The sequence below is a fragment of the Cynocephalus volans genome, chromosome 4, assembly GCF_027409185.1.
Source record: "Cynocephalus volans isolate mCynVol1 chromosome 4, mCynVol1.pri, whole genome shotgun sequence".
NCBI lineage: Eukaryota > Metazoa > Chordata > Mammalia > Dermoptera > Cynocephalidae > Cynocephalus > Cynocephalus volans.
Genome location: NC_084463.1, coordinates 155,065,106 through 155,078,622, shown reverse-complemented (window position 1 = coordinate 155,078,622; position 13,517 = coordinate 155,065,106). Strand labels below are relative to the sequence as shown.

The 13,517-nt window shown below is 37.4% G+C and overlaps 1 protein-coding gene across 2 annotated transcripts in view; it reads left to right on the top strand.

The window, feature by feature from the left end:
• The window catches only part of OSBP (oxysterol binding protein), a 34,374-nt gene that overhangs the window by 18,101 nt on the left and 2,756 nt on the right, over window positions 1–13,517 (top strand). For both annotated transcript variants that reach the window (XM_063093316.1, XM_063093317.1), the window contains exons 8-12: window positions 1,933–2,178; window positions 2,457–2,577; window positions 10,751–10,854; window positions 11,881–11,976; window positions 12,690–12,871. In XM_063093316.1, coding sequence (XP_062949386.1) covers window positions 1,933–2,178; window positions 2,457–2,577; window positions 10,751–10,854; window positions 11,881–11,976; window positions 12,690–12,871 — 749 coding nt within the window. The remainder of the gene's footprint in view (window positions 1–1,932; window positions 2,179–2,456; window positions 2,578–10,750; window positions 10,855–11,880; window positions 11,977–12,689; window positions 12,872–13,517) is intronic.

Sequence of the window (13,517 nt, the reverse complement as noted above, 5' to 3'; positions counted from 1 at the left end):
GTGATAGTTGAAGGCTATGCTGATTCTAGTCCCAGGCACTGATGATACATCCCATAGCCACCAGTGGAGCGTGCCACCCATCCCCAGTCTTCCTCAAAATGTGTGGAAATGTTATTTCATGTTGCCTGAAATTCTGTCACTGAGAGATTTTGTTGGCATAGTTAATAAACATCCTCTTTGAAAAAAGACTTTTCAGAATTAGGGCTTTATTAGTCTGTTGCCCCTCAGTGTGCGTTTGTCCTGTCATACAGCTTGTCTCTCACTGTCAAGAAGATGGTTATGTAGTGTGGCACACTGTTTTGGTAGATCCTCCTTCCCAAAGAATGAGTGTTCTGATGTTGGTCCTTTGGCTCTACATTCATAGGAGAATGTTCACAGAGAAGCATTTGGTATATTTTTCAGAGAAAAAGAAGGCTCTAGTATATTATTTTAAAAAATTATAAATGCATAGAAACAAATGTGAAAATATCAGTAGTGGTTATCTTTGAGTGATAGCATTTCAAGTAAATTTTTTCCTTCATACTTTGTTTTCAAAATTTTTTATAGTGAAAATTATAAGATATTAATTTCACAATTGACAGGGGATAGTATATATTTGGGTAGTATGTGGGTCAGAGATTGGTGAGTAGGAGATTGAACAAAAATGTAGAAAGAGAGGTGGGATGTAAGAAAGAAAAGTCCTGGTGGTTTTTTGTTTTTTGTTTTTTGGTTTCTTTTGGCTGCTGGCTAGTACAGGGATCCGAATCCATGACCTTGGTGTTATAAGGTTGTGCTCTAACAATGTTTTTTTTTTTTTTTTAACTGAAATATTGCTTAAGGCCAGAACCATTCAATAGGAAGGATTTTTTTCCATCATTCTTCTGTTCCCTGGACTTAAAACTCAAGCTAGTAGTATTCAGGCTTGTTCAGCTGTATTCTTAATTAAATAAGATTTATGGGCTAGCTTGGGAACCTAACTTCTATTTATAGCAAGTTTTTTAGTAGCAAAGTCACTTAAAATTCCAAAAAGTTAATTTAGAAGCTAACTTTTTGGAGTGAGGTGCATGATCAATGTCTCTTTTGTTCACTTCTCTACACCCATTGGATAGCATAGAGTCTGGTATACATGAGAACTCAATAAATATTTGTGGAATGAATAAGTGAATAAATGAATGAATGAACATTTTCTTCCTCAACAGAAGCCCTACCCCTACCCTTCCCACACATACTTGTTCCATCCGTTGGTTGAGTTCCCTAACTCGGCTCTAAAACCTGAAAGGTGAGATCATGCACAGTTCCCTCTCAGTCTCCATCATGAGTGCTCCATGTCCAGAAACACAACTGCACAGCCTCAGAGAAGAAATCAGAATTCTGGCCTGATGCAGAACTGATCCAAAGCTTAGCAGTTGTTTAGTCCAGGGCGGAAGCTAACTTTTGTAATGCAGTCTTTTCACTAGTCAGGACACACTTGTACTTATGATTTATGACCCTTTCTTTCTTCCCCCAAGATTTTTAAATACCTAATTTCCTCTCTGAGTATACTTGTGCTAAAATACAGTACATTTCTTTTTTTTCACTCATTCATTCATTCAACACTTGTTTGATGATGATCTCCTATGGGCCAGGCACTGATGGCTTTTGGGTATATAGTGCTGAATAGAAGAGGCATGGTTTCCATCTGAAAGAGCTTACAGTTAGTGAAATAAATGAAAACAGTGATTTCTACCACTCATGGACATGAATAGTTGACCAAAGAGAATGGGTTGCATACATATTAAATCTTAGAGCTGCTTTACTGAGCAAAGGCCTCTTTTCTCCTCCCAGTGATTTGCTTTGTTACCTTGACACCTCACATTATTTGTTTCTCTACCGAAAAAAAAAAAAAAAAAAAAAAATTAAACTGTCTCTTATACATGTGTTGGCAAAGTTTTTTACCTGTTCTTTTCCTTACAGGTAAACTTTAATGAGCCCTTGTCCATGCTTCAGCGCCTTACTGAAGATCTAGAATACCATGAGCTGTTAGACAGAGCTGCAAAATGTGAGAACTCTCTAGAACAGCTCTGTTATGTTGCAGCTTTCACTGTCTCCTCCTACTCCACTACTGTCTTCCGTACCAGCAAGCCATTCAATCCACTCCTTGGGGAGACCTTTGAGCTGGACCGATTAGAGGAGAATGGGTACCGATCCCTCTGCGAGCAGGTAAAGGAGCCTCAGGACCATAACAAATATTCTTTCTGAAGAAAGGGATGCTTTTTTCGTTTGATCCATGTGGGTATTGTGTTTGTGTAAATTCCAGTCCCTATCATCCCAGCCTGCCTTCTTTTCCTTCAAGACTTCAACACTGGAGGCCTTGGTATTCACCTACTGTGTGGGTGTAAAAATGTCAAGTGTGAATTTTGGTTGTTTATCACCAGTTAATAGGCAGTATCTTTTCATTCTCCTTTCTGCCTTCTTAATTTGAACCTCATTTCTTCAAGGTGAGTCATCATCCCCCTGCTGCTGCACACCATGCCGAGTCCAAAAATGGCTGGACATTGCGTCAGGAAATCAAAATCACCAGCAAGTTTCGAGGCAAATACCTCTCCATAATGCCCCTCGGTAAGGCCACCATCTTTTTAAGAATTAGTGCTCCAGGAATGGGATGTTTTCTGGTGTGATAGAGGAGGTTACTGGTTCAGAAGTCAGGAGACCAGAAGTCAGATTCGGGCACTGAACCTTACTAGCTGGCAGGTTATTTAACCTATCAGCTATCAAATGACTGAGGAGACCAGAGACTCTTTAAGGACCCATCCAGTCATAAATTCTTTGTCTTTTTAGCTATATTTAACACATCTTTAGGTACTATTTTAGAACATAAATTCTAGCATGCATTTTTTAAAAATTCTATCTCTTAAGTGGTGTTGTTTCCCCCATTATTTCTCTTTGTAAATCAGAACTTTTATGATTGCAAAGTTAGGTTTCTTGGCTAGCCCCTCCCCTTTCTCCTCTCCTTTCTCCCCTCTCTCTTTCTCTACCCTGATGGATTAGGTGTCATTTATGTAATGGGTGAATTCCAGGTAACATGAAACTTTATTTTAAAACATTTTATTGGATTACAAGTTAATTTTATGTCAAGATCAAAAAGATTAGGACTGGGATATGAATCCTGTATGCAGTGTTAGAAAGCCAAAACCATAGGGGAAATATGATTATTCAAAAAGTATAGTAGAGATTCTCACTGCTCTCTTGAACTAGAGCAACCACATTTGGCTGTGTGTATATTTACCGAAGAGTGAAATCTGGTCTACAGAAAGCGAAAGAAGTACAAAGCAGATAGAGAGAAACCAAGTAGCTCCCAAGAGATAGAGCTGACAGCAACTGCCTGGGCTCCTAATGGCTTTCCATTTCCTGGTTCTAGTCTTTCATGAGGCATCACTGCAGTTCTTGGATATTATAGTATAGGCTTCTTTAATAAGTTACCTGTTTTAGTCCTTTTTGTGTTGCTATAACAGAATACTTGAGACTGGGTAATTTATAAAGAAGAGGTTTATTCGGCTTACGATTCTGGGACAGCTGCATCTGGCACAAGCCTCAGGCTGCTTCTACTCATGGTGGAAAGTGGCAGGCAGCCGGCAGGTACAAGCAGATCACATGGCGAGAGGAAGCAAGAGAGAGGAAGCAAGGTGCCAGGGTCTTTTTAAGCAACGAGAGCTCTCGCGGGAACTAATGAGTGAGAACTCACTAATTCCCCCTCCCCCAGGGAGAGCATTAATCCATTCATGAGGGATCCACCCCCATGACTCAATCAGTTTCCAACACTGCCACATTGGAGATCAAATTTCCACATGAGTTTTGGAGGGGACAACACATCCAAACTCCATCATTACCCTTCAGTCAGAAGCACAGAATGTAGAAGGTAGTATAAACTAGAAATTAGCCAGAGAAGATCTAGAAATGTTTTATAATATATTAAAGGAGAAAAGAAACTAAAGTGTTAACTCTATCACTTCATAATTAATATGCAGAAGGCCCTTAGATGAAAAGGAGACTAAGTGATAGATTGGTGTTGATCTTTACTGAGGACCTTTAAAAAGCTTTAAATGGCTTAATTGTCTTTAAAGCTAATAATTTCAATAGTATTCATAGTAGTAAATGCCTGGGATGTTCACACCTAATTTGCAGAACTTGGATGTCAGTGGTCATATTGCAGTGTGACTTTTCACCATGGAGAAGTTTGAGGCCCCTTGAGGATCTCCAAAGGGAAGAATTATATTTCATTCCAAGGACAGCATTATACACTTAAAAGTTAATGATAAACCTAGGCCGAGCCTGTGGCGCACTCAGGAGAGTTCTGTTCTGGGAGCGCAGCGGCACTCCCACCGCAGGTTCGGATCCTATGTAGGAATGACCAGTGCAAAAAAAAAAAAAAAGGAATGACCAGTGCACTCACTGGCTGAGTACCGGTCACGAAAAAGACAAAAAAAAAAAAAACGTTAATGATAAACCTAAGTTACCAATGAAATTCTGTACATTTTCTCTATGACTTGGCTAATCTAGAACTCTTCAAAGAGTAAATAAGTATATGAAGATGGTATAAGTGGTGGATCTAATTTTTTAGAGTTAAAAAATGTCTTTGATAAGGTTCCGTATTTAAGGATTTGGGTCGCCAGGACATATTGTCTTAAGTCCCTCCCTCTATCAGCTACTTACAGAGTACCTGCCATGTGCCAAGCATGGTTCTTGGTGTTTGGGAAATGTAAGTAAACAAAACAAAAATCCTAGTCTTCATGAGAGAATGAAAAAAATAAATTGACATAGTGACAGGAAACTGAATGCAGAAGTGTAAACAATGGGATTTCCAGACATTGGCCCTGGGGATGGCTGTATTTAACATTTTTGGATCAGTGACTTAGAAGGCGAATCAGTTAAATTTTTAATTTGCAGTGGCACTCAATTCTCAAAGGGTAAGCTGTCAAGCCAATGGATGTAACTGAAGAAAGATATGTGGACAGGGTTCTGAGTGAGTGAGCATATAGATAACTTGTAAACTCCAACGTATTAAGCATAAAGTAATGCATTTAGGGAAAAGTAATTCAAATTATTGTGGTGATAATTAAAATAACATTTATTTGTGCTCACTGTGGGTCTGGCATTGATATGAGTGCTTTTGTATGTACTAACTCATTCAAACCTAACAATAATTCTGTGAGATATGTACTGTTGTCATTTTTTAAATGATGAAAACAAGGCACAGATAAGTTGAGTTGTAATCTGGGCTTTGAGCTGAGGCTGTCTGGCTTTAGGACCCAGTGTCTTAACCACTAAGCAGTAAGCAGTACTGAAAAGAAGAAATACCATAAGCCATTAGTTACTGTCAGGAAAATGATGTTGAAGACAAGTCCGATATTCTCATTGGGGTCTGAAAAGACAAGACAGTTTTTTTTTTTTTTTTTTAAAAGATGACCGGTAAGGGGATCTTAACCCTTGACTTGGTGCTGTCAGCACCACGCTCAGCCAGTGAGCTAACCGGCCATCCCTATATAGGATCCGAACCCATGGCCTTGGTGTTATCAGCACCGCACTCTACTGAGTGAGCCACAGGCCGGTCCGACAAGACAGTTTTAAGGTTATTTGGTGGCAAGAAAACTTTACAAAATTATGATTCTGTTAATTCCACTTTGAAAAAGACTTAGCTATGGCTGGAGAAAATCTAATATAGAGCAGTTAAGGTGCCTAAAAGTTTTTGGAGATGGTGACAGTGAGTCAGAGTCTCCCTATAAAAATGCACTAAAAAGATTATAACTCTTGTAATCTGGAAAAAATGCTTCTGGAAAATATAATTGAAGTTTGCAGAATAACAAAGACTATGGTAGGTGGCAAATGTGAATTTGTTCATCAAGTTCCGGTATATTGGAGCTAGATGGTAGGCTTGAAGTTTAAAGAGATACATTTAAAAAAGAGAATTATTTTATGTAGTTTTGGAGTTCTCCAACCCAAGAAGAATTATAATTTGAAAATATGGGGCTGGCTCGTGGCTCACTTGGGAGAGTGTGGTGCTGATAACACCAAGGCCACAGGTTCGGATCCCTGTATAAGGATGGCCAGTTTGCTCACTTGGGAGAGCATGGTGCTGACAACACCAAGTCAAGGGTTAAGATCCCCTTACCAGTCATCTTAAAAAAAAAAAATGTATAATGAAACAACCATTCAGCCTGTTGATTTCTGTGTCAGTCACACTCCAGAGTTCTGTGGACCTTGGATTTGCACCTGAGCAGCACCCTAGTCAAAAAATTCTACTCATATATTTTACTTATTGTCCTAATCAATGCTTTTTGATTGGAGTGTAATCCATCTTACATTTATTATAATTACTGGTAGGGTAGGATTTATATCTGCCATTTTGCAAATTGTTTTCTATACATTTTATGTCTTTTTTTGTTCCTCTTTTTCTCTCTTACGGCCTTCATTTGTGTTAAATAGATATTTTTCCAGTGTGCCATTTTAATTCCCCTCTCATTTTTTAAAATATTTTTTAAAGGTATTTTTATAGTGGTTACCCTGGGTATTATAATTAACATCTTAACTTCTAACAATCTAGTTCAGATTAATACTAACTTAATTTCAATAGTGCACAAAATCTTTGTACCTAATGTATCCATTATCTTTCCCTTACGTTGTGCTTTTATTTTTATACAAATTATATTTTCATACATTATAATCCCATCAACACAGTTTTATGATGTTGCTTTGTGCCATTGTCTTTTTTTTTTTTTTTTTTTTTTTTTGTGGTGGCTGGCTGACACAGGGATTAAACCCTGAACCTTGGTGTTATCAGCACCACACTCTAACCAATTCAGTTGTCTTTTAAATCATATAAGAGAAAAAAAAAGAAAGATTTGCAATCAAAAACTGCATTTATATTGTCTTTTATATAGTTTAACTGTTTTACCTTTACTGGTCTCTTCATTTCTGAATGTGCATTTAAGTTACTGTCTAGTGTCCTTTCAGCCCGAAGGACTCCCTTTATTCATTTAAGTATTTCTTGTAGGGGACATCTGCTAGCTCTTGATTCTTTCTGTTTTTGTTTCTCTGGGAATGTCTTAAGTTCTCCTTTGTTTATGTAGTATAGTTTTGCTGGATGTAGAATTCTTGCTTCAACATCTTTTCTCTTCAGTATTTTGAATATGTCATCCTACTGTCTTCTGGGCTCTGTGTTTATTTATTTTTTTCCTTCAAATTTTTTATTGTGACAAAGTACATGTAATGTGAAATTTAGCATCTTAATCATTTTCAAGTGTACAGTTCAGTGGTATTACATACATTTATAATGTTGTGCAACCATCACCGCCATTCATTTCTAGAACTTTTCATCTTGTGAAACAAATGCTGTACCCATTAAACAGTAATTCCCCATTCTCCCCATCCTGCAGATCCTGGAAACAACCATTCCACTGTCTGTCTCTGTGATTTTGACTACTCTAAGTACCTTATATGAGAGGAATCGTACAATATTTGTCTTTCTGTGATTGTCTTATTTCACTTAGCATAATGTCTTCAAGTTTCATCCATGTTGTAGCGAATGTCAGAATTTCCTTCATTTTTAAGGAATAATAATATTCCATTGTGTGTGTGTGTGTGTGTGTGTGTGTGTGTGTGTGTGTGTGTGTATACCACATTTTGCTTATCCATTCATCCATTGATGGACACGTGGGTTGCTTACAATGTTTTGGCTCTTGTGAATAATGCCTCTATGAACATGAGTATACAAATACCTCTTTGAGACCCTGCTTTCAATTCTTTTGAGAATATATATGCAGAAATGTAATTGTTGGATCACATGGTAATTCTATTTTTAATTTTTTGAGGAGCAGCCATATCATTTTCCACAGTGGCTGTACCATCTTACATTCCCATCAACAGTGCACAAATGTTCTAATTACTCCACATCCTTGCCAGTACTTTTTTTTTTTTTAATCATCCTAACGGGTGGTATCTCATTGTGGTTTTGAGTTGTATTTCCCCTATAATTAGTGATGTTGACTACCTTTTTGTGTGCTTATTAACCATTTGTATATCCTCTTTGGAGAAATATCTATTCAAATCCTTTGCCCATTTTTGAATTAAGCTGTTTTTTGTTGTTGACTTATAGAGGTTGTCTATATATTCTGGATATTTACTCCTTATCAGACATATGATTTGCAAATATTTTCTCCCATTCTGTAGGTTATCTTTTTACTCTGTTATTGTCCTTTTGTGCACAAAATTTTTTAATGTTCAAGAAGTTCATTTTATCTTTTTGTATGTGTGTGTGTCTTTGGTGTCACATCTAAGAAATCATTGCCAAATCCATGTCATGAAGTTTTGCTCTTTTCTTTTAAGTGTTTTATAATTTTAAGTCTTACAATTCAGTCTTTGATCCATTTCAAGTGAATTTTTATATGGTATTAGGTAAGGGTCCAACTTCATTCCTCTGGATGCAGATATCAAGTTTTCCCAGAACTATTTGTTGAAAAGACTGTCCTTTTCCAATTAACTTCTTGGCATCTTTGTTAAAAATCATTTGACCATATATGTAAGTGTTAATTTCTGAGCTCTTCTTTCTGTTCCATTGGTCTGTATGTCTGTCATCATGCCAGTATCACACTGTTTTGATTACTGTAACTTTGTAGTAAGTTTTGAAATCAGGAAGTATGAATTCTCCAGCTTTGTTATTCTTTCTCACAATTGTTTTGGCTATTTTGGGGTAACTTGAGAATTCCATGTGAATTTTATAGTGGGTTTTCCTATTTCTGCAAAAAACATCATTGGGATTTTAGTAGGGATTTCATTAAAGATTGCTTTGTGTGGTATTGAAATTTTAAATATCAAGTCTTACAATCTATGAACAAGTGATGTGGTTACTTTTATTTCTGTCTTAACTTTAATTTCTTTCAGTAGTGTTTTGTAGTTTTCACCTCTGGTTAATTCTTTGCTATTTCATTCCTTTGATGCTATTGTAAGTGGAATTGTTCTTAATATCCTTTTCAGATTGTTCATTGTTAGTGTATAAGAAATGCAACTGATTTTTGTGTTGACTTTGTACCCTGCTATTTACCAAATAATTTATTAGTTCTAACACTTTTTTTTGTTTGTTTTGTGTGTGTGGGTAATCTTTAGCATTTTTTACATATGAGATCACATCATCTGTGAACACAGATAATTTTACCTCTTTTATTCCATTTTGGATGGCTCTTATTTCTTTTTCTTGCCTAATTGCTCTGGCTAGAACTTCCAGTCCTGTGTTGAATAGAAGTGGTGAAAGTTGGCATCTTTGCCTTGTTCTTGATCTTAAGAGATCTAAGTTATCTTAGGAATAGCTTTTAGTGTTCACCATTCAGTATGATGTTTGCTGTGGATTTTTCATGTGTGGCTTTTATTATGTTGAAGCACTTTCCACCTATTCCTAGTTTGTTGTGTGTTTTTATTATGAAAGTGTGTTGAATTCTGTCAAGTGCATTTTCTGTATCAGTTTGGATGATTGTGTTGTGGGGCGAATGCACAGAGGAATCCAAGACCGGTGTCAGTGTTGTAGTTTTATAGCTCTTTTAGTGTTGCAGCTCTTTGTTCAGTGTTACAGCGCCTCTTTTTGCTTGCAAGCAAAGAGAGCACTAGGGAGCAAGAACTCCTAAACCAGTATCTCCCAGAACAGAGGAAAAGACCCCCTTATATAGCCTAAATTCCCACCCTTTTCCCTCACAGGTTCCCATTCAGGCCCTGTTATGTAAATGAGGGATGCTGTCCTGCTCATTTGGATTGGCTGATTGTGGGACACATTCCCTTGGTTCCTTTAAGAGCCTAATTTGCCTCTGGCCCCTGGGGGGAGAGGGGGCTGAGACTGCTGTTATCTCCTAGAGGGTGGGCCCAGGAAGCAAGTAGGGTAAATGGCAGAGGTCAGAGTCTACAGTGGAGCATAGAATTTCTAAAACAGTTTCTCAAGTGGAAAAGGGAAAGCTTAACAATTAGAAATGCTTAGGGTTCCTTGCAACAATTGTGGGTTTTTTTCTTTTCATTCTGTTAGTGTAGTGTGTTATATCGATCAATCTTCATATTTTGAACCATACTTGTGTACCAGGAATAAATCCCACTTGGTCATGGTGTATAATCCTTTGAATAATATCCTGGCAAATTCAGTTTCCTAGTATTTTGTTGAAGATTTTTGCATCCTTGTTCATAAGGGATACTGGTCCGTAGTTTTCTTGTAGTGTCTTTGTCTGGCTTTGGGAAAGCTGGGCTCATAAAATAAGGTGGTGGTGGAGGAGGTATTGATCAAGAGATGTAGGATATATTTAGGTGGTGCCTTACTGTAATGCAGTTCTGACACTAACCACCCGTAGTTCATGCAGACTCCATGAGTTAAGGGCATAGTCCCCAGCAAGGCTGCTCTTGCTTCAGATACTAATCACAAATTTGGGGATCCCCAGGCCACCCACACTTCTGACCTACTGAGTATAAATTCAGAGGTTCCAATAACTCTCTCAGGTTTGATAATTTGTTAGAATGATTTGCAGAGCTCGGGAAAGTGCTATACTTATTATTATGGTTTTATCATTCAGTGTAAAAGTCAGGGCCAAGTGAAAAAATTTAATCAATGCTTCCAACATTTAAGAAGGTTATAAATTCTTTTTGATTTATTGTTTTCTTTCTAAAAGCAAGAAATATCAATAGAAGGAAATCAATCCTTTGTTATTTCTAGTCTTCATGGTATTACTTTTCTGATATTTGGATTAATTTGTATACCTCTTTCTGTTTCCAGGTACCATCCATTGTATTTTCCATGCAACTGGGCATCACTACACTTGGAAAAAAGTTACCACGACAGTGCACAACATTATCGTGGGCAAGTTGTGGATAGATCAGGTGAGCAAAGGTACACAAAGTGCTTCTGATGTTCAGAAGAATACCTCCTACGTACCTCTTTGCAATATTTAGGACATATGAACTGGCCCCAGAGTTTTGTTACTGGTTCATCAGTTTCTCCTAAGGAATTTCTTCAGGCAGTAGCCCCACATCCACCTCTCCAAGTTTCTATATCACAAGTTATTATTTACAAATGACCAAATTATAACTTGGTCATTTGTGACTACTCTAAGACTGTGTTGGCACTATGAAGGATACAGGAAAATAATAAACATTCCCCCCCCCCCATCCTTTTATTATTTATTGCCAAGCAGTGTACTACATTCTGGGGATACAAAGTCAGATGAGTTACCCTTCAAGAAGTTATTGTATCATTGGAGATATATGACACATGTGTAGGTTGAAAAGTATGTAACAAAACACACTAATATAAGAGATGTACTCAGATGATATTTAATTAATAGATTGCTCTTAAGACAATTGTTGCAATAAATTCAGAAAAGAGAGGGAATGCTATCCTCTGAGGAGTCAGGAAAGGCTTCACAGTGGATATGGGAATTAAGCTGAGAATTAAAGAGTAGTTTGGGATTCAGAAGATAGAAAGGAGGAGAAAATGAAATGAATAAAGTGAAGAAAGGCCTTCTGTAAGTAACTTAGAAACTATGAGTAGAGTACTTTGATTTAAGCAGAAGAGTTCAATAAAAGGTACTAGTGAGGGACTGGTTTGGAAAAGTAAATTATTATGTGAATTTCAGCATATACTCTAAATGTCAAATTTTGCCACCTAACATGTGACACACATTTCAAAACAAAACAAAAGGTCATTTACTTTTGATCCCGACCCAAAATACCAAGATTACAAAGGGATTTCATAGCATTTCCAAGGTTGGCTGAGATCTGAATCTTAAGCAAGGGAGTGCTAGCATGTAAGACTGAAAAGTAAAGAATTATGAGGCATGAGGTTTGGCAGACATTGAAGTCATTCAGTCTTCATAAAACTAATCTATGATTCTTTTCATTTTACAGTCTGGTGAAATTGATATTGTGAATCACAAAACGGGAGACAAATGTAATCTTAAATTTGTTCCTTATAGCTACTTTTCTCGGGATGTAGCAAGAAAGGTAAGGAAAGTTAGAATTTAAATTGTTTTCGCTTAGCATGTATCCCCTAGAAAGCCTTCTCCTTGGGGGCTGGTATGTATATCCATATATATATTACACACACATAGTAATTTAAAAAAAATAGAGAAAGAAGAAAGTCAGCAAGAAAGGGACTATATTGCATTATTAAAACAATTTCTTTTCTTTTCCGGGAAAGACAATAAGTGAAGAAGTAAAAGTCAACAGCAATGAAAGATTGAAAATGAGAAACACAGAGGAAGGACTAATAAAAGAATTGCAGGAAGAAGGTGTGGGCAGTTTGACCCCTGTGAATTTTAAGGGAGAGTTGTGTGTTACCACTAAAATGGAGGTGTACTGTGAGTTTCTGTGGAAGAGTGAGGAATAGCTGGGGGGGTTTAAATCTGTCTGTGGATCTCTGATTTCTGGAGAGAAGAAAATATAATTCTGAGTACCAGTCAGATGCTTTTCCTGCATATATCATTGCATCAAAAATCCCTATACAACAGAAAATTATAATGAAACCCCTGAGTCATGGCTCAGTTATTTCAAGTAGTACAAAAAAAACCCCAACAAAACCATTTGGGTAGTTCCATGGAGTTTGTTATAACAGGATTTAACCAGTATTTACCATAGGACTTTGGTATCCTGCATAGTCAAGTGAGTGAACCCATAGTGAATGCCGTACTCCAAAGCCCTGCTCTCCATACTTGCAGGTGACAGGGGAAGTGACAGATCCATCAGGAAGAGTTCACTTTGCCCTTCTGGGGACATGGGATGAGAAAATGGATTGTTTCAAAGTACAACCAGTCATTGGGGAAAATGGGGGTGATGCTCGACAGAGAAGCCATGATGCAGAGGAAAGCAGGGTCACGCTATGGAAAAGGAATCCTTTACCGTGAGTATCAGTATGCATGCTGCCCACACACTACTTTGACCTTGACTGTGGAGCAGTATTGAAGGCATTTCTGCCTGCTTTCCCACTTAATTGTGTGAAGGATTAAATAAGGAAAACTGGAACTGTTAGAGAGATTACCAAGATTACCAAAAAGTAGTCACTATATGGTTTGAGTTGTAGCATGTCTTGTCCCAAGACAGTTTACACTAACCAAACCACATCTGCCAAAAAATACTTTGTGCTCTCTGAAGATCCTTTGGGTTGTGATTCAAAAGGATATTTTTCTATAATTTAGAGCAAAACTATTTAAAAATGGCTAGAGGAGGAAAGTGTCTACCACCTGTTAACAATTTAGCCTAAAGGCCCAGCAACAGCATAAAGGCCCCTGAGACAATGTGCACAATTTAGGAAACAAGACAGAGGCCATCTGTCATCATCTAATACATTCAGTCTGCAGTAATAGCCAAGATTATCCCAGAAAGAGATTAAAAAGAAAGCAAAGGATACAGGAGTGAGGAATTTTTATTCAATAAAATTTTTTATTCTTCCTAATGAATGTAGATAATTTTAGCTGAGCACACTACAACCCCAGAACACTACTGAATTGGGTAATGCAGGGGTGGGGAATGATCTAGTTGGGCTGTCT